This window comes from Mya arenaria, chromosome 6, assembly GCF_026914265.1.
Source record: "Mya arenaria isolate MELC-2E11 chromosome 6, ASM2691426v1".
Classification (NCBI taxonomy): Eukaryota; Metazoa; Mollusca; class Bivalvia; order Myida; family Myidae; genus Mya; species Mya arenaria.
In genome coordinates, this window is record NC_069127.1 from 72187105 (window position 1) to 72214876 (window position 27772).

At 37.1% G+C, this 27772-nt stretch overlaps 2 protein-coding genes across 2 annotated transcripts; one reads left to right on the forward strand and one right to left on the reverse strand.

Moving 5' to 3' along the window:
* Positions 1-2903: 2903 nt before the first annotated feature.
* Positions 2904-5211, forward strand: LOC128239423 (tripartite motif-containing protein 3-like). Its single transcript, XM_052956045.1, has 3 exons — positions 2904-3014; positions 3230-3541; positions 4003-5211. Exons 1-3 carry the CDS (start codon positions 3005-3007, stop codon positions 5025-5027), a joined length of 1347 nt encoding a protein of 448 aa, XP_052812005.1. The 5' UTR covers positions 2904-3004; the 3' UTR covers positions 5028-5211.
* Positions 5212-9743: 4532 nt separating this feature from the next.
* LOC128238469 (staphylococcal nuclease domain-containing protein 1-like) lies at positions 9744-26467 on the reverse strand. The gene is made up of 23 exons (XM_052954421.1): positions 26420-26467; positions 26186-26291; positions 23310-23459; positions 22701-22824; positions 22289-22370; positions 21719-21888; positions 21512-21603; positions 21234-21389; positions 20701-20807; positions 20442-20535; positions 19264-19355; positions 18758-18878; positions 18092-18174; positions 17612-17795; positions 17044-17185; positions 16594-16706; positions 16224-16412; positions 15713-15848; positions 15145-15271; positions 14567-14633; positions 12881-12988; positions 12278-12526; positions 9744-11654 (listed from the first exon to the last, which is right to left on the reverse strand). Exons 2-23 carry the CDS (start codon positions 26225-26227, stop codon positions 11589-11591), a joined length of 2694 nt encoding a protein of 897 aa, XP_052810381.1. The 5' UTR covers positions 26228-26291; positions 26420-26467; the 3' UTR covers positions 9744-11588.
* Between the last annotated feature and the right edge of the window lie 1305 nt (positions 26468-27772).

Here is a 27772-nt window from a genome sequence, read left to right on the forward strand (position 1 = left end):
TCAAAATATACTGATACATTCTCCTAAAAAGTAACTTTAAAATGCAAGCCCTAGTTATATCAGCTGAAAAGATCAGCTTAAAGCAGTTCAAATTGGCAGTTTTAGAATAGCATAAATTAATTGGTTTTCGCGTATAATAATTCATAATGAAACATGCATACTTTAGTTCCATATGAACTGTGTGCTCAAGCGAATCTGTAATTTATCGAAGAATAATAGTTTTTTGGACTCGATTTATTCTTTATCAGCAACAAACTATTTGGATATTTTTGGTGTATTGTCAAAAATAAAAAATACACCGTGGCTGATGTGTATATATACGCCTTTCCGATGCAAAAACATCCACTTGGCGGGGCGGGGCGAAAATGTGCCAACTATTCCATATGGTGTGGATAAAAAGCGCCAAGTGGTGGTAAATATTTCTATTTGAAAGTGACACGGCGAAGATGCATCAAGTGACACGGCTAAGATGCGTCAAGTGACACAGCGAAGATGCATCGAGTGACACGGCGAAGATGCATCAAGTGACACGGCGAAGATGCATCAAGTGACGCGGCGAAGATTCATCAAGTGACATGGCATAGATGCTTCAAGTGACACGGCGAAGATTCATAAAGTGACACGGCGAAGATGCATCAAGTGACACTGCGAAGATGCATCAAGTGACACGGCGGAGATGCGTCAAGTGACACGGCATATATGCATCAAGTGACACGGCGAAGATGCATCAAATGACACGGCGAAGATGCATCAAGTGACACAGCGAAGATGCATCAAGTGACACGGCGAAGATGCATCAAGTGACACGGCAAAGATGCATCAAATGACACGGCGAAGATGCATCAAGTGACACAGCGAAGATGCATCAAGTGACACGGAGAAGATGCATCAAGTGACACGGCAAAGATGCATCAAATGACACGGCGAAGATACATCACGTGACACGGCGAAGATGCATCAAGTTACACGGCAAAGATGCATCAAATGACGCGGCGAAGATGAATCACGTGACACGGCGAAGATGCATCAAATGACGCGGCGAAAATGCATCAAGTGACACGGCGAAGATGCGCAAAGTGACAAGTCATAGATGCATTAAGTGACACGGCGAAGATGCATCAAGTGACACGGCGAAGATGCATCAAATGACATGGCGAAGATGCATCAAGTGACACTGCGAAGATGCGTCAAGTGACACGGCATAGATGCATCAAGTGACACGCCGCAAAAGCGAAATTGGTCCCTTTAGCGTGGATGAAATATGACACGCCGCAAAGGCGAAATTGGTCCCTTTGACGTGGATGAAATGTGACACGCCGCAAAGCGAAATTGGTCCCTTTGGCTAGGATGAAATGTGACACGCCGCAAAAGCGAAATTGGTCCCTTTTGGCGTGGATGAAATGCGCCAAGAGGTGGGGGTATTTTTGGCATGTTCGACCCCACACTTGTACGACAAGGCGAAAGTACAAAATGGCAGAAATCACAACCCATCAAATGGGGATAAAATATTAAGAACTAAAATCGTATGCAAAACCAGATGTCAAATTACTCCTTTTGAACATAAAGAGGAAGGGGTATACAAGTTAAACGGGATGAAATATACAGTCTTCCAAGCCTATATTGTTTGATCTCATAACGGCAATTTTTGGGTTGGTCATTTGAAGAATACTATAGGGCGTTTTTGTTGATACCAAACCAGTTTCAGTTTTGGTTTCAATAGTTTCAGCAGCTACGAAACCGGTTTTGATAGTTTTGCTTGAAGTAACAAATGCATGGTTTTGTGTACATTTTCAACAACATAGCGGAGCTACTGTAGCTACTGAACGACACACTTACTAATGTAACCCTTTTCGTTTAGCTCATTTGCCCATTGTTAGGCATTGTTATAAAAAAAATGAGTTTAAACAAACGAGGTTGATCACAATCCGCCATGTTGTTTTCGAAGTAAACTAGTTTTTGGATGGAACAAACCGATGAAACCGCCTCCGGTAGGGGTTTCGGAAGTTTCAAAAACCGGTTTCGGTTTTCGTTAAAAAACGAATGAAACTGGTTTTGTTTTTGTTTGAAACTGTTACAACAAATACACAGTTCGTGAAACCGGTATAAAACCGAAACCAGTTTATTACCAACTAAAACGCTCCTAGAATAAGAAAAAAAAACAAAATGAACAGTCACTTTGAGAAGATGTTCTACCATGTACGGGTTTATATTCATGTCAGAAGTAGATGGATATGGACTACCGGAGTGACAAAAAGAGATGCAAAACTTATCCACAGATATATAATCATTTTTCGTAAACACGCAAATCCCTTTTCTAAAGCAACCCCGTCTTTACGTTCAAAAACAATATTGATAGTTTGGATCAAACATGTTTGTTTAATTGATTATTGAAACATTTTTTAAAAGGTAAGCCTCAATCAATCATATTGAATCATGAGGTACAAAATTCATAAGCGGTGCAAATATAGACTGTCCGCTTTTGGTGAGGCCAGAGTCTGCTCTTTCTGACCACGCAAAGTGATAGGATAGTAATAACATCGATAATTGAAATGTGTCATTGTTCAGGGCTGCCCTCTCCTCATCCCAAGTTTTCAGGTTTTCGGCGTCTTTACTCCCGAAGCTAGACATTAAACAATGTATTATTATATAATAACATTTGTTATCCACGCATTTCGGAGATAACATAAATGAACGACGAGGCCCGCGTGGATAGGCCAATGGAAAGGTGTCTGCCACATTGATTGGATCCATGGCCATACTTCACTATCCAATCCTTTGGTCCAGTGGCGTTTAAAATAAACTCACAGTTGTGCATCATCATCTCAACAGCCAACATAGTACACTCTCATAATCACTGTTAGTCTGTTTGATTGTGACAATTGAAAATTTATCGGCGATATTTTAATTGAATGAGTTCATAGTGAAGATATCTACAAAGTCCGCCGATGTTATGTAAACATTTAGTGGATCAACAATTTGAGTTCTCTCCAATTAAGCCAAACGCATGGATACAGGTACTTCTTTTCAATTTATTCTTCTTATAATGAACACATATTGAGTTTCTGTAAAAGTGAGTGGACGCTTTTTTTATGAGACAGATTTTTTTTACCATTGGCTAATGTTCTACTTGTTTTGTTTTTATAATTTCATATTAATGATAACTGGATATTATTATGAAGGGCGGTCCCATTGGCGATTTAAATCAACCATCCTTTGTATCTATTTTCAGTCCTACGAAAATGCCGATCCATGGTTTTCAAATCAGACGATACGAGAGCTACGTCGGAAGATGGTCTTACAGAACTAAACACGTCAACGGGACGCCAAAGAAGGACGTCACTCTCTGGCGAAACGACGTCCGAAGTCAACAACGTTACACGAATTCCGATAACGTCGCTTCTACGAACTCGTCGACGGACGAGGTCGGAAAAAAACGTTGAGGAGGAGGGACAGTGCTACAGCCGTCAACGTCGCGTTACGTTTGCGGACATAGATGAGCTGCACTCCAAGTTTGGTTCCCCGCTTACCTCCGTTGAAAACGGTATTGTTTTAGTGTGTAAATGTTGCTTATAAAACCGGCTTGAGGAAATTTTACCTTCGGACATATTAAAACGTCACATGAAAAATATACAATATGGTTATACGGTCCGGGATTTAGTTATAACCGTTGTAAAATAATTAATGTAAACACTTTGTTTACCCTGGTCAAGGTTATGTGTGCCAGTCCCGTCTGTGCCTCACGGGCTCCAGAACTGGTTCCTCTACATAGGAAACGGACAATATATTTAAAGGGGCCGTCACGGTCGAGTTAAAACGTTTGGCTGTGCTTATCAGTCATTGGAGTATGAAACAATATTTGCAATTAACAAAAATGATTCATTTGTAACAAATATAAATTTAAGCGTGCAGATGTTACTTTAATACTACTAACTATCTAAATTATTCATGAACATACTCTATCACTACAAATTGCGAGTACAAGATGCTTTGTTTTTCTTTCAGGGGGTAAGCCTGACTCTGGAATAAAACGTAACTGTGCTGAGATAATTCCAACCAATATCCGGGGACAAAACGTCGACGAGAACCAGAATGAAACAAGCCAAGAAGACAGCTTTTTGTGCCATGTAAATATCGTGCACAAACAAGATTGCGCCACAAAGCCCAGCGTAATTACAACATGCGAAACCGTCGGAATGACGTTTGGTAGAAAGGGTAAAGGCGTCGGTGAATTTCAGGACGCTACGGGATTGACGTTCGTCTCCGATGGGTGTGTACTGGTTACGGATATGGTGAACGGCCGGATACAGCGGTGTATGCGTGACGGCAAAACGGCCGTCATTTACGGCGGACTTGAGATCCGGGAACCGTGGTCCACGTGTATAACGCGTGACGGCGACATCGCGTTAACGTGCAGACGACGTCGAATTGTCCTGGTGATTTCTCAGGACGGCGAAATTAAATGGTCGTTCGGTGCTGGACTATTTCAGGCTCCTTCCGGGATATGTTCAGACGACGAGGGCAACTTTATTGTAACGGACGCGTTCTCAAACCGAGTGTCATTACATACAAAGGAAGGTCAGTTTGTGAAATACATCGGTAACCATAGTATTAAAGAGCAGCAATTCGCCTCACCAAGATACGTGTGTATTTCACGAAAGGGCGAAATTTTAGTGTCAGATTCAGGTCATCATTGTGTCAAGATATTTGACAAACAAGGGCACTACATTCGTTCAATCGGTAAATTCGGAAAACGTGACGGGGAATTGAAAACGCCGTACGGTGTATGCACGGACGATTTTGGTCACGTGATTGTAGCTGATCACTATAACAACCGCGTGTCAATGTTCACGCACGAGGGCGTGTTCGTATGCCACGTGGCGGATGAAGGTCATGGGGTCCTGCATCCCAAGGGGCTAGACCTTAGCCCGGACCTGACCCTTTTTGTGTCATCTGGTCATCTCAAGGCATGCGAGGTCAAGGTGTTTAAACTTAAACCGCACCGGATATCTATAGTCGCGCACGTGTGATACCTCTCCATTTTAGAAAACTGCATATGAATAAGCTCTATTATTCATATTACTGTATAAGTTGTCTTCATATTTGAGTTGTCAAGCATAGTGCACACTATCTTGAACTCATAAAAGGTGGGTCATGACTCAGATAGTATTGTGTTAAGTACCAAGTAAATATCCAATAATGAACTATGCCATTGATCAGAGATACTTTGTTAAGCTACGATGTAATAATAAATTAATTATAAGCTTCAAAATTGTGTTCATCGAATAAATGTCATTTTTTTGGACGTTCAAATTACGTACTTTGTCCAACGTGTAGGAATTCATCCTGCTTCGTCCGAAATATAGCCATTTATAGTACGTCACCCCACTGAGTAGTTTTTCATCGTACTTCACCCGCTGTGTAGTCATTCATCGTACTTCACCAACTGTGTAGTCATTCATCGTACTTCACCCACTGTGTAGTCATTCATCGTACTTCACCCAAAGTGTAGTCATTCATCGTACTTCACCCACTGTGTAGTCATTCATCGTACTTCATCCAAAGTGTAGTCATTCATCGTACTTTATCCACAGCATAGTCATTCATCGTACTTCACCCACTGTGTAGTCATTCATCGTACTTCACCCACTGTGTAGTCATTCATCGTACTTCACCCACTGTGTAGTCATTCATCGTACTTCATCCAAAGTGTAGTCATTCATCGAACTTCATCCAAAGTGTAGTCATTCATCGTACTTCACCCACTGTGTAGTCATTCATCGTACTTCACACACTGTGTAGTCATTCATCGTACTTCACCCAAAGTGAAGTCATTCATCGTACTTCACCCACTGTGTAGTCATTCATCGTACTTCACCCACTGTGTAGTCATTCATCGTACTTCACCCACTGTGTAGTCATTCATCGTACTTCACCCACTGTGTAGTCATTCATCGTACTTCACCCACAGTTTAGTCATTCATCGTACTTCACCCACTGTGTAGTCATTCATCGTACTTCACCCACTGTGTAGTCATTCATCGTACTTCACCCACTGAGTAGTCATTCATCGTACTTCACCCACTGTGTAGTCATTCATCGTACTTCACCCACTGAGTGGTCATTCATCGTACTTCATCCACTGTGTAGTCATTCATCGTACTTCACCCACTGTGTAGTCATTCATCGTACTTCATCCACTGTGTAGTCATTCATCGTACTTCATCCACTGTGTAGTCATTCATCGTACTTCATCCACTGTGTAGTCATTCATCGTACTTTATCCACTGTGTAGTCATTCATCGTACTTCATCCACTGTGTAGTCATTCATCGTTCTTCATCCAATGTGTAGTCATTCATCGTACTTCACCCACTGTGTAGTCATTCATCGTACTTCATCCACTGTGTAGTCATTCATCGTACTTCACACACTGTGTAGTCATTTATCGTACTTCATCCACTGTGTAGTCATTCATCGTACTTCACCCACTGTGTAGTCATTCATCGTACTTCACCCACTGTGTAGTCATTCATCGTACTTCATCCAAAGTGTAGTCATTCATCGTACTTCATCCAAAGTGTAGTCATTTATCGTACTTCACCCACTGTGTAGTCATTCATCGTACTTCACCCACTGTGTAGTCATTCATCGTACTTCACCCACTGTGTAGTCATTCATCGTACTTCACCCACTGTGTAGTCATTCATCATACTTCATCCAAAGTGTAGTCATTTATCGTACTTCATCCACTCTGTAGTCATTCATCGTACTTCACCCACTGTGTAGTCATTCATCGTACTTCACCCACTGTGTAGTCATTCATCGTACTTCACCCACTGTGTAGTCATTCATCGTACTTCACCCACTGTGTAGTCATTCATCGTACTTCACCCACTGTGTAGTCATTCATCGTACTTCACCCACTGTGTAGTCATTCATCGTACTTCACCCACTGTGTAGTCATTCATCGTACTTCATCCACTGTGTAGTCATTCATCGTACTTCACCCACTGAGTAGTCATTCATCGTACTTCATCTACTGTGTAGTCATTCATCGTACTTCACCCACTGTGTAGTCATTCATCGTACTTCATCCACTGTGTAGTCATTCATCGTACTTCGCCCACTGTGTAGTCATTCATCGTTCTTCGCCCACTGAGTAGTCATTTATCGTACTTCATCCACTGTGTAGTCATTCATCGTACTTCACCCACTGTGTAGTCATTCATCGTACTTCACCCACTGTGTAGTCATTTATCGTACTTCATCCACTGTGTAGTCATTCATCGTACTTCACCCACTGTGTAGTCGTTCATCGTACTTCACCCACTGTGTAGTCGTTCATCGTACTTCATCCAAAGTGCAGTCATCCATCGTACTTCATCCAAAGTGTAGTCATTTATCGTACTTTACCCACTGTGTAGTCATTCATCGTACTTCACCCACTGTGTAGTCATTTATCGTACTTCACCCACTGTGTAGTCATTCATCGTACTTCACCCACTGTGTAGTCATTCATCGTACTTCACCCAAAGTGTAGTCATTTATCGTACTTCACCCACTGTGTAGTCATTAATCGTACTTCACCCACTGTGTAGTCATTCATCGTACTTCACCCACTGTGTAGTCATTCATCGTACTTCACCCACTGTGTAGTCATTCATCGTACTTCATCCAAAGTGTAGTCATTTATCCTACTTCACCCACTGTGTAGTCATTTATCGTACTTCACCCACTGTGTAGTCATTTATCGTACTTCATCAAAAGTGTAGTCATTCATCGTACTTCATCCACTGTGTAGTCATTCATCGTACTTCATCCAAAGTGTAGTCATTCATCGTACTTCACCCACTGTGTAGTCATTCATCGCACTTAATCAACAGTGTAGTCATTCATCGTACTTCCTCAATAGTGAAGTCATTCATCATAATTCATCCACTGTGAAGTCATTCATCGTATCTCATCCAATGTGAAGTCATTCATCATATCTCATCCACTGTGAAGACATTCATCTTACTTCATCCAAAGTGTGGTCATTCATCGTACCTCATCCATAGTGAAGTCATTCATCGTACTTCATCCAAAGTTTAGTCATTCATCGTACTTCATCAAAAGTGTAGTCATTCATCGTACTTTATCCACAGCATAGTCATTCATCGTACTTCATCTACTGTGAAGTCATTCATCATACTTCATCCACTGTGAAGTCATTCATCGTATCTCATCCACTGTGAAGACATTCATCGTACTTCATACAAAGTGTGGTCATTCATCGTACCTCATCCATAGTGAAGTCATTCATCGTACTTCATCCAAAGTGTAGTCATTCATCGTACTTCATCAAAAGTGTAGTCATTCATCGTACTTTATCCACAGCGTAGTCATTCATCGTACTTCATCCACAGCGTAGTCATTCATCGTACCTCATACATAGTGAAGTCATTCATCGTACTTCATCCAAAGTGTAGTCATTCATCGTACTTCATCAATAGTGTAGTCATTCATCGTACTTAATCCAGTTTAGTGGGTTTTTTTTCGTACTTAATCCACAGTGTAGTGTTTGTTTTCGTACTTAATCCACAGTGTAGAGTTTCTTCGTACTTAATCCACAGTGTAGTGTGTTTTTTTTTCGTACTTAATCCACAGTGTAGTGTTTATTCGTACTTAATCCACATTTAAGTCATTTAAAGTACTTCGTCCTCTGAGGAATTCACTCTTTAGCACATCGGGTTCATTCATTTTTGTCATTTCACCATCTACTTTAACCAGTGTTAGAGGTAAAAATTAGGCGTGCCATTTCACCATCTACTTTAAACCAGTACCGAAGGTACAATTAAAGCGTGTCATTTCATCATCTACTATAAACCAGTACTGAAGGTACAATTCAAGCGTGTCATTTCATCATCTACTTTAAACCAGTGCTGACTGCTGGAGGTACAAAAAAAGCGTGTCATTTCACCATCTACTATAAACCAGTGCTGGCGGTACAGTTCAAGCATGTCGTTTCATCATCTACTTTAAACCAGTGCTGGGGGTACAGTTTAAGCGTGTCGTTTCATCATCTACTTTAAACCAGTGCTGGAGGTACAAATCAAGCGTGTCATTTCACCATCTACTTTAAACCAGTGCTGGAGGTACAAATTAGGCGTGTCATTTCACCATCTACAAATTAGGCGAATCATTTCACCATCTACTATAAACCAGTGCTGGAGGTACAATTCAAGCGTATCATTTCACAATCTACTTTCAACCAGTGCTGGATGTACAAATCAAGGGTGTCATTTCATCATCTACTTTAAACAAGTGCTGGAGGTACAAATTAGGCGTGTCATTTCACCATCTACAAATTAGGCGTGTCATTTCACCATCTACTATAAACCAGCGCTGGAGGTACAATTCAAGCATATCATTTCACAATCTACTTTAAACCAGTGCTGGAGGTACAAATCAAGCATGTCATTTCACCATCTACTTTAAACCAGTGCTGGAGGTACAAATCAAGCGTGTCATTTCACCATCTACTTTAAACCAGTGCTGGAGGTACAAATCAAGCGTGTCATTTCATCATCCTATTTAACCAGTCTTTGAGGTGTTGACAGTGTCCCATTTAATTGGGTTTGGTCAACGAATGAATCGAAACCTTGGTTGTAGTTTGTGCTTCCCAAACGTTGACCTTTCAGAATTTTTCATATACACACACTATAACCCAGTAATCTTTTGTCATAAAAATAAAACACACACAACTCCAGATGCATAATGTCAATTTATTGCAGGGAGCTCATGATAACATAGGAAATCTTAATGAAATGAACAAATGCATTTGAGACATAACATAGAGTATATATACGTATATTAAAAAAATCAAAATGGTTGAAACTTAGCTTATTTCAAACAACAAAAAAACAAACATGGTTTGTTAACATAATGGCACAACGTTGTTGGTGTATTCCTAATCTAGTCGATAGTTTTGTTACTGGTTAATATATAATAGTATACTAACACCAGTTGGAACTCATGATACGGAATGCACATGTCTCCTACATTGAAGACATACTGCATAAGGTTCAAATCACAATTATAATTCCACAATGACAAACTGACAGAAACATTTTGTGGAAACTCATCAACATAATAACCGAGTAGTATCTATAATCTATGAAGTAATATATAGGTCATACTATTTCATGAACTGGGCATGGCCTATATATAAGATCTGTGTAAACTGGATGAAAATGAAATTTGTTTCCTATGTTATCACAAATAATTCATTTTTGGCCCATAACCTATGAAAAATGTTCACCTAGTCAGGAGCAAACAATGTATATCTGTGTGATGGAAAAAGATTTTCAGAAAAAAATAATATAAGTTTTGATTTTGTGTGTAATAATTAAAGTTGCTAATTAACAAATAAGGTAATTAGCATGCATTTAAAAAAAAATCGCAACAGTACATGTATTAATAGTAAAAAATAATATTGCCTATAACAGAGATGATAAGTGCATATGGGTGAATATACTATGGTGAACGTTTTTCTTTCTGCAATAAAAATAAGCATAGGGTATAAATTCTCTCTGGTGCATTGACAATAAATATATAATTCCTAGATTCCTCTTGTGTAAAAGTAGCTTTATGGCCCTACATCAACCAAACAAGGGCATAGCATTTAGAGTGTTCTCAGCCTGGTAATTAAAAAAACCTAATAGGCAAAACCATTGCAATACAGTCTCTGAGGGCTATTCTATTCAAATCACCCCAGGATGAATTAGTGAACACCACATCTGTGAATGCCTTCAAGGCAGGTCTTGATAAACTTTGGAAAAACAAACGGTTTGATACTTCTGAAGTATATTAAGTCATACCGAAGGCGGAGAACTTACAGACGAAGCAGTTTAAAGGGATTTACTAGCCTTTTAGGGCTAAAGAAGTTCCCTAGACGACAAAAGGTAGACAAAAGGTAAGACAAAATGAAGAAATTTCCTTTTCGTTTTTTTTTGCTACAACAAGTGTAAACACTAACGAGGATTGGATCAATTTGAAAATGCTTTCAAGGGGTGGACTGTGTATTAAATCAGAAGTAGCTTTAAAACTGCTATTATTCTGAAATTATACACAAATATAATTTGTTCAATTACCCTCCGGTATAGGAATGGTCAAAGCCTTTTAACCTAAAACAAGGAATGCATTAATTGTACTTGTGTTACATTGATACGCTTGTAGTTTTGAAAAGAACATAAAATGTACACTGTAAGTTGTCTATATTAACCTTTGGTGTAATTTGCAAAACAAAAGACAACTCAATGTAAAACATGGTTTCAATAACCATATGACACAATTAACAATTCAATTTTGGCAACAAAGCACACATTCTTAGTCAGCTTTCTCATGGTAAATGTTTATAAAAAGGCAATTATGCCAAAATATTTGGTGATCAATAAATATACCTTATCAAAAATTAACAAGCTGATTGTACATATTTTGCTGACAATCCTTTGCCCAATTGCTCAAGCTTTTTGACAATCCTATGCCCGATTGTAGAGTTGATGTTGGCCCATTGCCCGTTCCACTTGTGTTGACATATTGAGGTGTACGTTAGCGCTTGTAACCAAATTCTTTGGCATCATCTTCCCGGAAATCACCATAGCGCCACAGGTTCACCTGAAATACAAGATACATCAAATGTACTGATAATATATTTATCATTCAAATTATTGTTGCAAACTGTCTGACACATAGTGATAGGGGTCTAGTGTTAAAGGTTTCCACCTCTCAGCCAAGACGTAATGGTTTTGTGCTCCACAAAGGTGATGTTAAAAACTGTATCATGAATTTTGAACCATTCTGTAGTCATGCAATTTTGAAACTATTTAAAGAAAAAAAGCAAGTTGGGAGACCTTATTAGAATGACCGCATGAACTAACAAATCAAAATCCATCGCAATCATAATCTAGGCTCAAATTGCAACGAAAAAAAGAGTTTAATAACTCCAAACACTGTTACAAAAACTAGAATTCAATGAATAGATGTGTTTCTTGTTGAAAGACCTCATCATCTATTGACAATGACAAATGTGAACAACAAGTCTGAAGACTCTACAATTAGTCAGTCAAAAGTTATTGATAAGAAACAAAATGTGATGCTGTTGAGGAAGACAGCCCCAGACAAAGTTATCTCTGCCATGCTTCGCAAGCACCAAAAATAGTTGTATAAAATCAAACAAAGATTTTTTCAGAATGAAAGGCCTGACAAATAAATTAATAAAGTGTTAAGGAATAACTTACCCTGTTTGCCTTGGCAGCGTCTTGAGCCTTGATGTACTCGGAAATGACCTTGGCAAACCGTTTCTCTTTCCTCTGCTCCACAAGAACAAGCCCCGCGTCAATAAGAATCTTGGCGACGTCTTCTTTTGTTTCTGGGTCAGAGAGGGAGACGAATTCTCCGCCCCCAATACGGTGTTCCACATTCATCTGTAGCTGTCGGTTCATCACATCATTGTAGAATGCATCCTGGGCGTCCATTTTGGCATCCTCCTAGAAGGGTTAACAAGTTTAGGGTAGAAAACAATTGATAATACCAGATGGAGAGAAGATCTTGGACATTTGCTAGGTTTGCCTTGTTTTGGAAGTTACATATCAAAAGCCTGCTGTGAAAACAAGTTAAGTGATTGTCATGTTTTATTTGTAGATCGAAGATGATCAAGCTTTAGGGTTGATAACATAACATATGCACACATTTTGAAAGAAAAAGGTTTAGTTAAAATGGTAAAATCATTCTATTGGTTTGTTACTTACTTTTTGCCTATTCTAAAAAATCTTGATGCTTTTGGAGATCATGTTATGTATAGAATACTTAAACATTGAAATAACAGAAAATATAGAACTTACATCACTAGGAAGTTGTACAAAGGCGAGTGTATATTCATTGGCTTGTGGTGATAGTAACGTGAAGTTGGAGGAAAGCTGTGCTAGCTGGCTTATATCTGTGGTCTCTCTCTGAAAACAAGAAAAAAGATATGGTCAAAAGACAGGATGTCTTAGATAGATACATAGCACTTGCAAAGCTCTGTGTAGAATATGTTGACACTGACATATGAGGATCAGATTTTTAGTCTTAAATATGCTGGTTAACATTTCTATAGTCATTAAAGAATGACAAATTTCTACTCCACTGACCAAGACCATCATGCGTACCAAGTTTGAGGATTTTACAGGAGATAATTAAAAAGTAATTGATCTGGAACAAGTTTTACAACGACGCCTATGGACAAAGTAAACCATATGAGTCAGCCATGCTTCCAGGTGACACAAAGGCAGACTCATGCACAGGTTTGGAAAGTTGAATTTACTTTGCAATTAAAAAGTGAACATTTATTTTCACCCTCATAACATCAACATGGATATATCTGTACATGGAACATGGATATATCTGTACATGGAACCTGGATATATCTGTACATGGAACATGGATATATCTGTACATGGAACCTGGATATATCTGTACATGGAACATGGATATATCTGTACATGGAACCTGGATATATCTGTACATAGAACATGGATATATCTGTACATGGAACATGGATATATCTGTACATGGAACATGGATATATCTGTACATGGAACATGTATATATCTGTACATGGAACATGGATATATCTGTACATGGAACATGGGTATATCTGTACATGGAACATGGATATATCTGTACATGGAACATGGATATATCTGTACATGGAACATGGATATATCTGTACATAGAACATGGATATATCTGTACATGGAACATTGATATATCTGTACATGGAACATGGATATATCTGTACATGGAACATGGATATATCTGTACATGGAACATGGATATATCTGTACATAGAACATGGATATATCTGTACATGGAACATTGATATATCTGTAGATGGAACATGGATATATCTGTACATGGAACATGGATATATCTGTAGATGGAACATGGATATATCTGTAGATGGAACATGGATATATCTGTACATGGAACATGGATATATCTGTACATGGAACATTGATATATCTGTAGATGGAACATGGATATATCTGTACATATAACATGGATATATCTGTACATGGAACATGGATATATCTGTACATGGAACATTGATATATCTGTAGATGGAACATGGATATATCTGTACATGGAACATGGATATATCTGTAGATGGAACATGGATATATCTGTACATGGAACATGGATATATCTGTAGATGGAACATGGATATATCTGTACATGGAACATTGATATATCTGTAGATGGAACATGGATATATCTGTACATGGAACATGGATATATCTGTACATGGAACATGGATATATCTGTACATGGAACATTGATATATCTGTAGATGGAACATGGATATATCTGTACATGGAACATGGATATATCTGTACATGGAACATGGATATATCTGTACATGGAACCTTTCAACAACTTATGTTTACACATCTTTGCCGTGTGATGGATGTGTAACATGTATTGATATTTAATGATTAAATCTAATAGCAGATATAGAGACACTTCTATTGAGTAAATGTACATACATTTCCGTAATCTACAAAGAGAACTGTCACTTTTGATCCTGCAATTTTTTCCACTTTGGCTCTGTACCTAAAAAAGAAGATAAACATATTTAATATATATATAAACTTATCATTAAGTGTTGCCTGATCTGAATGACCCCTTATATAAAACCTTGAACTTCAAGATAGCAGATTTAATCTAAAACATCCTCACAACGATGTGAATATTCATGAAAAGGTTTTCGAATAAACAACCTATGCCAGAACAAAGTCTGGAAAAAAGAGCCACTATTAATTAATAGTTTTTTTGGCATAATTTCCTGACCAACTCACAAATTAATAGTTTGTTTGGCATTTTCCTACCGACTCACAAAAAATGTGATGTGACTTGAAAGCGTGTTAACCTCTCTAATGGTGATTTTTTTGTTCATGTTCCATTACGGAATTATGGGTAGGGAAAACGTTAACCAAATCTTTTATTAACTGTGGCTTAACATGTGAGACCAATACATTCACACATATTCCAGCCAACATGAGAAAATAATCCCTCTCTGTCTGCCATGCTTCCCAGGAATAACCTACAAATAACTTGTACGTACCACTGTTTATCCTCGGAGAAGCGTGCTGCACATAAGTCTCCCTTCTTGGGTGTGTAGGCACCGGGGAGGGGCGGGTTGGCATCCATGTCCACTCTCAACTCCTCCATCAGTTGTTCTAGGCGTGGACCTGCATTCACAGGGAGGTAAGTAAAGCAGTCTGTATCATTGGAACGGTTTCAAATATTGGTTTCATTCATTTCATTTCATTTTAAGGGTCGCACAATATAGGTTGATTATTTTTTTATTTTTTTATTTTAATGCACTTACGGATATACATTATTATGTTTAACTCATATAACTTTAATGATCAAAACAAAAAGAACAGCTATGATTTAGATACAGATAAACAAATTAGCCTTTATGTTGTTGTTTTTTTAATTAATAGCCACTTGGCCATACATATCACAGTTAAAAAAGCGCAAAAATAATGCTTATTTTTTTTGTTTCGATCATTAAAGTCAAATGAGTTAATCAAAATAAATTAAATTTTGCCTTTGCATCAATATATATTGTGCATCTTTAAAAGATAAAACAATGTTTCAAATAAATATGTATATAGTGCACATACCATTGTCAACAACCTGTGCGTTAAACTTGAGGTCCTGTCCGACCTCTGTGACAACAACGGTCGTAAATGTGACCTTGCGCTCCTGAGGCTCTTCAACCTCCGTTACCACCTCTGGTTCCTTGTATTCCGCCCAAATCTGTAATATTCAAAGACCCTTACAATAATTGTTTTGACTTGATAACAAAACAACAATCATTACCACATCAATGTAAACTTTATGTCATTATAATGAACTACATGGAAAAGTTACTCTGCCCCATCCCCAAATTTTTAACATGCGTTAAATTATTTTCAATTTGCATGAATTCCCTATTCAAATTTTTAAAAAAAACCTTCTAGATACTGTTTACCAGCCATCAATTCTTATCACTTTAAAACCTTAATGTTTTCATGCTAAATTAAACCAAAATGGAAGGCTAGAAAATTTCCGCTTTTTGTAAACTAGTAATACAAATGGTGCATATAAAACTTTCAAGGCTTATCAGTGAAAAACAACTTCCATTTTACTTACATTAAGTTTTTTGGCCTTGGCAGCTTCCTCAGCCTTGAGCATCTGGTTATAAAAGGGGCTGCGCTCTGCCGTAAAGTGAACCTTTGCCAGTCCCTGCTCCACAAGGGCCAATGAGAGGTTAACTCCGTCCACAAAACACCATCCAATAAAGTTACCTCCCTTGTCTGTCGTCTCTACCTTTATGTCAACCTGTAAGGTAAAAACGATGTTGACTTCTCATATTACCTTTGGCTCATTGACAATACAAAATAATTTAATAAGATGGAAATTTTAACTCTACTTCATGTAAAATATTTATATTTAATATAAAGTATCAAGCCTATATTATTCACTTAATTTAAGCATTGTTAGCAAGGGCAGTAACTCTCACCTCTCTCTGTAGGCAGAGTTCCTTTGTAAACATAGTTGCCTCCTCCCCGAACGGTTCCCCAGGCATAGTTACTCCCCCTGCCCCTGGCCTCGGTCCACGGGGGCACTCGATTCCTGCAAAACATATGGTAGATGGTACTAGCATAGTTCAACATTGATAAATGAAGATTAAATAGAAATATAGCCATCAATAAGTTAATTATCAATCATCAAAAAAGATAATAAACATTCCTCCTTGTCTTGCAATTGTCAGCTTCACCCAATGAACAAGGCCTCACTGAGCCTATTGTAAATTGAGGAGTACTGTTGTCTATTTGAGTCTATATATTGTAGACTTAAACTCATGAGTACAGCCTAATAAATCATGAGATTGCATACATCATCTACTAACCACAACCTACTGGTACTTGAGACTTGCAATGTTATACTCGAACTGATAAGCACAGCCTACCTGAGACAAGGAATGTGATGAGGCATGTTTCCTTTGGCAGGAAGAGACGTAGACGCGACCCACTCGTCACATAGTCACACAGGGCCTCCAGTCGGTCGGCCTTTATCAAGAATGGCAGGAACTGACGTGCTTTCGTCACATCCTAAAAGAAAGAGTTGCATTATTGAACTTATGACAATTGACAAATAAATAAATTGGAGAGTGGTAACATACTCCGCACATTTTCAGAGCTTTCAATCAGTCTGCTTTGATCACTTTTGGGTGGAGCTTCGTTACATCCTTAAAAAGGGGCATTACAAAAAAGTGGCATTATAAAAGTAACAATACAAAGAAACAGTCTGAAACAGACCTTGGTCATATCCTGCAGGAAAATAGGGTAAAGGGTAATTTATCACAATGTGAAGAAACTGTTTCCATCCGTTTCAGATATTGAAAATTAATGCATATACTTTTATATAAGGTTTGTCTCCGTTTATGACCTACAGTGCTTGTCTTATACACTTATATCAGATTAGACCACTATTATGTCTTAACAATCAAGCTTATACAAGATTGCCACTCCACTCACCCCAGACACATCGGCAACCCTGTGTAGTGGAGAGTCCTTCTTCGAGTGCACTCCCACCCCCTTCTTCTTTGCGCGCTCCTCTCCAGCCAGCAGCATGTCATACTTGGATGAGCGCTGGTCGTCGTCCTGACGATATCTGATCACTGTTGCCAGACCTTTGCTGATAAGTGCTTCGGCTACATTGCTGAAAATCGAGGAATTTTCCTGTCAGATTCTGTTGATTTTTCCAAATATGTGTCAGGGAACTGGTACAGAATGAACACTATCTAGAATTTGATTTTCTATAAATCCTTCCCTTTAAGACCACATATGTAACACCATGTATGGAAACAAAGCATGCATACCTGTACCTACATTCCTTCATAAACTGATCCTACGGAATCAGATTGTTTAAAGGCTTGAGTTTCACACAAATCATTTCTTACTTTCAAAATGTGTTTTGAATTCAAATAGTTTTTTTTTATCATAAAGCACACTTACATTCCCCCAATGGTGACTGTACAGCAGGTTTTCTCTGGGAAGCCAGCGTTAGGTGGCTGGATGTAGTCCACCTCCACACTCACCTGCACACGGGATAACAGACAGGAAATAATAACTTGATTTCAATGTAACACTGTAAATATTTCACTGATTAGGACTCCTTTTTATAATTAATAATTATTATTTCATTTAAATGGAATTTTATTGACTATACTTGCCCCAAACCTGTAATTTCATCATGTCAAGGCAAAATGGATTTGGTTCCTTGTTTTCAATATAATTGTAAATGTGACATAGTGAATGGAATTGATTCAATACTGAATATCATTTTGATCATATTTAAATTAAATACCATGTATACAATTCAAATGGAATACTTTTCGGATTTATAACTGAATAGCTATGATAGCCTGCTAATCAGGCACAACACTGCTGGCACACTTATTTCGACACAGAAGCTTATTTTCACTGATGATTTCACATTTACCTTGCAGCAGCTGCCAAGATTCATACAGATTTAGATAAATATACTGAAAATGGTTGTACCAAATACTATAAGGTTTTGGGAATATTTAGTGCCCATCATTTTATCCATGACGCAATTAAGAAATATAATCTGACAATAATGTCCCATTTTACGATTTCTAGCCATTATTTTCAGCTCACCTTCTTGCCAATGAGTTTTTTTCTGAGAAACTCCCGAGCCTCAAACATGTAAGGGATGTCATAGAGTGGGCGTGTCACACGGACACTGGGTTTGCCTGTGTCTGCCTCTGCTACTGGTGGTCTGTGAAATTATCCAAGTTAAATTAATAAGTCTACACAGTAATTGTATAAAACCTAAGAATTTGTAAAAATGATTTAAGTATAACAAAGGAAAGCAAAACAATGGCTTGCACATCTGATAAACACCATTTTAACAATTGGTTTCTTCGAGTAACATTAATATTCTCAAGTTTTGAATATACAATAGAGTGTAACTGCAAACTACATGTATAATTAAGGACTTAACCCTTCTTCTCTTTAATCCCATTTTTTTTATCTTTTACAAGAGACATACATGAATGTCTGTTCCTGTTTTTTCCCCAGTTTAATCATACAGTAAATAAACTTTACAAATAGCCAGAGTGATGGGCTTTGCTATGATTGAGCGTAGTTTGTTGGTTCCATACCTGGGAGGTTTGATGCTGGCTAGGAAACATTTGCGGTACTTGCCATCAGCTGTCTTCACCACCAAGGCATCTCCATTTACACATTCTACCACCTAAATAGGAAACATGGTTATACTTCAATGAGTGTACGCACTATGCAAAGGCAGGTATCTATGTTCCTTTTAAATTTAAAGACTTTTAAGAACGTAATCAAATTTTTATAGATTATTATTATGTGGAGAAACAAGGCCACAAATAACATGAATTGGTTAATGGTGATTTACCAAAATAAAATAAGTCAAAAGCCCAATTCACCAAAAAGTCTCACTCTCTTATATAATCATAAATACAAATGTAAAATTTGTACAGCAAGGGTAATTTCAAATGAAGAACAAAAGATAAGTCAAAGTTTTAAAGGCATTATATATTACCTTTGTTTGGTCAATTCACTCAAGATCTTCTTAAACATGTCCTATTGCTATATATGCTTACATCATTTAAAGACTTTTAACCCTAAAGCCAGAATATATAAACATAACAAACCCCAATTAGACTTATCCCGTCTTGATTGGGGATGACTTATCCCGCCTTAATTGGAGATGACTTATCCGGCCTTGACTGGGGATGACTTATCCTGCCTTGATTGGGGATGACTTATCCTGCCTTGACTGTGGATGACTTATCCCGCCTTGACTGGGGATGACTTATCCCTCCTTGACTGGGGATGACTTATCCTGCCTTAATTGGGGATGACTTATCCCGCCTTAATTGGGGATGACTTATCCCGCCTTGACTGGGGATGACTTATCCCGCCTTAATTGGGGATGACCTATCCCATCTTGATTGGGAATGACTTATCCCATCTTGATTGGGGATGACTTATCCTGCCTTGATTGGGGATGACTCATCCCGCCTTAATTGGGGATGACTTATCCCATCTTATTTGGGGATGACTTATCCCGCCTTGATTGGGGATGACTTATCCCGCCTTGATTGGGATGACTTATCCCATCTTATTTGGGGATGACTTATCCCGCCTTGATTGGGGATGACTTATCCCGCCTTGATTGGGGATGACTTATCCCATCTTGATTAGGGATGACTTATCCCACCTTGATTGGGGATGACTTATCCCATCTTGATTGGGGATAGTGTTTTTTTGTGAATTTTGAGCACTAAGAACAAATAACCATGCCTACCTTTCCCTGAAAGGACTTGTCCTTGATGTCGATGGTGGGGCCAGATGATGGAGAATAGTCCTTCCAGATACGCTTCTTAGACTCCTTCGCTGTCCTGAAAACATGAATTGAACACTCAATATTGAGCTAAGTATAATTACATGAATGCAATCTTAACTGGATTGTGAAAATGGTTAATGGATCTGTTCACACTGTACCTGTTAATTATGACCAAACTTATATAAATAATAAAAGTAACAATCTAGACTTAAGAACTCACTTCTCAGCAGCTCGGAGGTTTTCTATTCCCTGAGTGACCACACCCATGCTCCAGTCAACACAGCGGGCAAACCCCTCCTTCAGTAGCAGCTCAGCAATGTTCCCGTTCTGTTACACATTTACAACAGTCAACATACAGTGATATAAAATTATCAAATCATAAGCACTTACTGATATCTCCATTAAGGTGACATATTGTGCTTACCATACATTTAGTCCTTCCATCCTACTCCAAACAATGCACAACATCAAAATAATTTCACAACATTTTACAATTCAGTGGTCGAAATTAGCACAAGTGCACAAGCCCTGCATTTGTAAAATGCTTTCATGGCTTGCTCAAAATCTGCATATTGTATAGCAGGGCTTGTTAAAAAAATGTAACCAAGCACTAGTGTAAGCATTCAGGCTTGGTAATCCAATAGTCGAATTTCGACGACTGTTATAATTTTATCTTTAATCATCATTATTCATAATGAAACAAAACTACATCTAAATGACATGAAAAAAGCCCAAAAGCCAATAGTTACATACTGGGTGGATAACTGAGCCGAGGATGTTCTGGTTGGACACGCCCTCCATCACAATTTTCACCTCACGCTGCAGGAGACGAGACTCTGTGTAAAACCGAGCCTCCTCCGCAAATGGCTCCACCTCCTGTACGCCGTTAGTGGTCTTGAACATTGGGCACTGAAAGTGGATGATAACATAACTTTACTAATTGAACACCAACTGTTTAAACCTTTATTATAAAACAGAACATATAATGCATGTGTTCAATAAGAAATGGAACAGCAAGTTATGTTTCATACCTTGATGCCTGACAGCATGATGGTGACATAGGCAAAGTCTGGCAACAGGAAGGCTCTCACTGTACATCCATCCCTTACATGCTCTATCACAGCTGAAATACAAAACATATTTATGAAGAGAACAACAACAACAAAAACCCTGAGCAAAACAAACCACTCAAATCAAACAGTTACTCTATCAGTGATACTTATTGCTATGACACTAACCATCAATTGGTTTTTGGTGGTACGAGTCGACAAACTGTCGTGGGTTGTCAATGGTCCATTTGATGTTTCTCAGGTACTTCTCGGGCTCTGTCACCACCTCCGGAGCCCATTTTCCCTTCCCTGCAGACTTTGCGGAATCCTCAAGGGCGATCAAACGTTGGGCTGTCTCACTGCAAGTTACAGGGGCTGCCTTTTAATAAACATCGCAAACAACACCGCACTGCATTAACGCATGATAAAAATGCAGAGGGCTTATACATCCCTTATCTACTCCTGAAAGATCAACCTGAATAACACTTTGTCCCATATTCATAAGTTGTTATTATAAAGTAAAAAAACTTTATAGCAAGGATTTCATTCAATGTTTATTCCCAGAAAAAGGTGTGTTATAATTCTCAAAAATATAACAGTCAGACATCAAGCAACAGGATCATGTCAGCCTGCTTGGAGGCAACCCCCAGGTCAGACCTTCTGAACCTTTCCCGACAGCATATTTCTTTCAAATATGCTGAGTTAGTTGGTCATGGAAATTTCATTCATAAAATATGGCAACGATGGGACATGACTTACTCTTCTGACCTCAGTCCCATACGTCTCAGTTCTACCAACCCTTCTGACACCAGGAGTTCTGTCATGCTCTCTTTGGCATCACCTGCAAAATACAAAGTTGAATTTGAGATTTTGTATATTTAAATGTATGTAATAAAATCTTAAAATTTGTTTTTCACCACAATTTGTTATAGACTTTACCAGAAGATTTTTTGATATTAGCATGATGTATGAATTCTTGAGAAACAGTAAAGCTATTCAATACATTGTGTGTTGGTCTTGCAATAAGAAATATGCGTTTAAATGTAGATTGCATTCAACTTAATTTTAACCATTTTTCAACAACATTTGTTTTTTAAGCAGTTTTTATTTATTAAACAAGCCTCAAAAATAGTATGCTGACATTCAGACTAAAGGTTCAACAATGTCTCACCTTTCTGAAGGTAGACACAGCCATATTCTCTGTTAGCTGCTGGTGTCTTGTACTCCACAGTAAAGATCACCTCTTTACCAATGATCTTGCTCCTCACAAACTCCCTGGCTTGCCAGGCACAGGCCTGAAATGGAAGACAAACATTCCCTTCATAAACACAAACACAAAATTATACAACACTCAGTTAAAAAATGTAGAAATAAGATGTCAATTATCAACAGAAATTCATGAATTTTCAATATTATTCTTGTTACAATTTTTTTTAACATGAAACATGAAATCCTTGTTATTATAAATTTTCATAATTTAAGTCTGTTACGATAACTGGTTGAGTTTTAATTTGTGTACAGAAGTGTTTACTTTTATAAAAATAAAAAATAAGATCAACAATTAACAGCAATTCATGAATTATCAGTAACATTCTTTTTACAAATATTTAAACATGAAATCTTGTTATTATAATAATGATAAATTATCATATTTTTAGTCTGTTACAGTAAAACTAAATGGTTGAGTTTTAACTAATGTACAGAAGTGTTTAATTTCAAATCAACATTGTGAGTTTTACAACTTGTAAAAGTTAAAAGAAATCATAAAAGACAAGCCGACCTCATCCTTAGTTTCGACAGATCCCTCAACATTGGGGTTGGCTCTTCTTGCGAGGCGAGGTGCGGTGATGTTGGAAAAACACAGTGTTCTTTCTGGTGGGGGACCTCCCCGGGGCTGGCCTCTAATTACTACTGCATCTCCAGACAGCACCTAATAGACAAGAAAATAATTTTATGCAAGTTAAAAGTTAACTGACTCTAAAATGGTCTATTCAGCAATTTGCAGATTAAAATGATGGACCCATGTTTAGCTTTGTATATAAAATTTATTATTCAAATCTACACCTGTGATTAAAAAACCTATCCGGATTAATGAGCCATAATAAACCACATTTAAATAATCAGGGCATTCATTTCTCACAGATGATATAAGAAATTTGCATGATAACCGAATTTTGAATAAACATATATAAATTTTGCTGAAACTTTCCAAATAAAATTTACTGTAAGTGAATGATTGTGTCATAATGACAATCATATGAACATTTTAAGCAATAACTAAATTTCCAGTGACAATTGTACACAAAAAATAATTATCTTTTGATGAAAAAAATCTTTCAAACAAGACAACCAAAATTTGGCAAAAATGTATACTATTTAAGGGGGACTTTGGGATGCATTTTAATTCATTTTCATGTATCTGGGGGTGTATTATCTAATTATTTGAACAGCTTTGAAGAATAACAACCAGTTCTTTAATAGAACATGAACTAAAATAATTATTATTTAGGACCTGTGCATATCCTTTTTCACTACTAAACATATGACAAATTTATGCTGTTGTCTGGTGCAAAAGAGTCTAATGAAATTTAAAAACCCATTCAGTGTGTGGGTGATGTTAGGAATGTATTTTTGGTTCACTTGGACACAAATACATAAAAATTATGCACAGGTACACAGAAAACAGTTCATATCTGTCAAACATAATGCTGCCAAAGAACTTCATACATATATCCCGGAACAACCTATTTTCGACCACAACCCCCCCCCCCCCCGAAAATAGGTTAAACACCTATATTTTGTGTCACTTCCGGTAAAAATAAGCTCCTTTTTATTAACCATTACAGTAGAACTGCCATGAAACTTCATTTGAATAAGAATGAGATTGATAGTGTTAAAAAAAACTTCAATTTTACTTGAAACAAGACCAATTGGTCATTTATACTTAATGCCAAATTAAAACCTTTATTTATAATGATTTCACTTGTAAATTACTTCTTTAAAATCGTGTTGTTTTTGTTTGCCAGATTTTACATATCTACCAGAGCCTAAAACCTATTCCTTATCGTTTTCTAAGTATACTACACAACATTAAAAGCACATCAAAATATGGTATATTGCTTACCGGTATTCTAAAATTAATAAAATTTATCTACAGGTAACTATCTTGAATTATAATTTGGCTCTCAGTTATCATAAAATTATACATATTGCAGCCTGGGCAGGTCATATGAGGCTCATTCAGAGTTTGGCCAGTGGTACCAGGGTTCATGATGGGTGCATTTATTATTTTATACCCATGTGAAAGCCATTGGAAGGGATGATGCATTCCTTTGCCCCTCTAATGGTGATAAGTAACTAAAAGTGACTGTATGGCAAATATGTAAACATTTAATTCCTTTTTAAAAAAATAAAATACTTTAAATAGTTAAAACAAGTTATAACTTATACAAATAACAATGAAAAATATTGTGCACAAACTTTTGATGTGAAGTACAGTTAAAGGTCATGGTCAAAAATAGTTTGTATTTAGGTAAAATACAACATAAGACAGCCGCCATTTGGATGCAAAATGTTAACAACAGACGAATGAAACAGATTTCATTTTTTTTTCAAAGATGAATGATTGCTTTAAATGGTACACACAAACATTTATCTTTTATTATCACTTATTTATAATTGAAATGTAAATAATCCTTAGGCGGTCGAAAACAGGTTGTTCCGGGATATATGAGCCACATCATGCGATTTTGGGCCTTCGGGTATAATTATTATAAATGAAATAATCATGAATAAAAAGTGCCATATATTGTGATTTTTTCTATGTTTATCAATTTCTTCCAAACTTCTTTCTTTTAAAGATTTGTCATTGGTGCATCATTTTCTCGACGATTTATGACCATTGGCTTACTCATGTTTCCTTAGCAACCATGTATTTCGTCCCAACATATTTTGACTGCATTAATATTTTGTGTTTAAAACGGCCAAATGTATTAAAAATACAATAATGATTTAGCATTTTTATCTTAATGTATGTTCCTAAAAGATTCTGTCTTAAGAAAATCATTTAAATTATAAGGTAGTAGTAATATTGATACGTTAATTTTGCACGCCATTTGAATAATGTGCTTTCGTAAGACGTCATGTGCATGACGTCAAATTTAGTATTCAAAATGCGCAATACATGGTCTCACTTATAAACAGGTATCTTACGCAATTTAAATGATATCATCATGAAATTTTCAGAATTTCTTCCTGAAATATCATTTAATTGAAATACCTTAAAACATAATAATAGCAAATATATGTCCGAAGGCCCAAAATCGTGCGATGCGGCTCATGTGTAAGAACATTTCATTCTGCTTGTTTTTTTCATGTGTGAGTAAATAATAAGTACAGGCTATAAACAGGTCACTTACCAGTAAAGATGGATTTGCACCATATCTCATTCAATTATAAACCATATCCAATAACCAATATTTAAAATATTTAATTTTAATGTGACCCATTGTTGAGAAACATATGGTTAACTTTTTTACGACTTCTAATTTTCTTAACTTTATGCTATATAGCCAGTACTTTGAATGAAACAATGAAATGATAAATTCAAAAAATATTGCTTAAACAACATAATGCTATAAGATTTAGAAACAATACCTGTTTTACAACCCCTTTATGATAAACCGGCGGAGTAGTCATCTTGTGTGTGTTCTCAGTTCATGTGGCAGTCAAAAAGGAAGTGAAGACGATAGCGTCACGTGACCTGTCAACGTGGACGTAAACAATGACTTGTATCTACAGTTAGCGGCAAAATTGACAGTGCTCCTTTACAGATAATAGAGATGATACTATAGATAATACATATAAGTCATAAAAACATCAATAGCATACTTATTGCGGCCGAAATATGAAGCCGAAAAAGTTGTTTACGTTTTGGCAGCCGGTAGAAGTAAGAGGTGAATAGCATTCGGAACTCCTCGGCCATTTTTATCGAAAACGTTGTTTTTGAAAAAAATGGCCGAGAAGCTCCGAATGGGGGAATAGCTGGAGAGACGCTTAACGGTATATACAGTATCGGCATCCGGTATCAGGCTAACGAACACATCCTTTTGCTGCTGTGCCGTTGCTGTTAATGATTATTATGATGCAGGCTGTGGATCACCAGAATGGTCACTTTCATCATTATATCGTTATTATTTTTAGTAGTGCTAGTAGTAGTAGTACTAGTATCAATAATAATGAGTGGTAGTGGTAGTGGAGGTGCTGATAGTGGTGGTGGTGGTGGTGGTGGAAGTGATGGTGGTAGGCAGTACTTAGCGGTTGCAGCACTGGCAGTAGTAGTTTTTGATATATTTCATTTTCTTTTGATATTTTCATGAATTCATGCATCTTTTAAACTTTTATGTTTAATAACAAATTTCATAACAACTTCCATGAAAATAGAATTTGAACAGTTCTTTTGTTTTTTTAATATATATAAATATAACATTCAAAATATAAACTAAAATAAAATCTCTGTTAAAAATCAGTAAGGGACAGAAAAATCTCGAGTCAATATTTTTAAGGCCCGAAATTGTAGGGCCGAAATGTATCAGGGGCTGATTTGGTAGTAGGCCGATTTGATTAGGTAGCGATTTGTATCGCTCCCATTTCATTGCTTGGGCTACCAGACAAATCGGCCCCTTAGTTAATCGGCCCCTATTTGAAACGGTAACATCTTCGACCCCTTACCAAATCGGCTCCACACGGTAGACATTTCGGCCCCTGATTACTAGTAGTCGTGCATTATGTAAATAACAGTACATTTTACATCAATATAAGATATATCACATATTGTATTTGCATGATATTTAGAGTCCTAATAAGTTATATCACAGAAAGTTTAACATGAAATACATAATACTAGATCTACTAAAACCAGAATTACTTCTGGTGTAAATGATAAAGCTATCTAATTTATTACCAAATAAAGTTTTAACATAATAAATGACATTGCACAGGATAACCCGTACAGATTTGCACAAGTACAAAAGCTTATTTCCAACGGGGTCCATGTCTAAGGTATTAAAGTTGGCATTAAATGATTTTGTGAACAGTATTATATAATATTATATCATATACTCAGATGAATTAAATTAATATATGACATTCATCACAAATAAACTACTATCAGTATCACATAATTGTATAATATACCACACAATTATACAAATAGTTAAGGAATATTGAAAAATTACCAAAGCA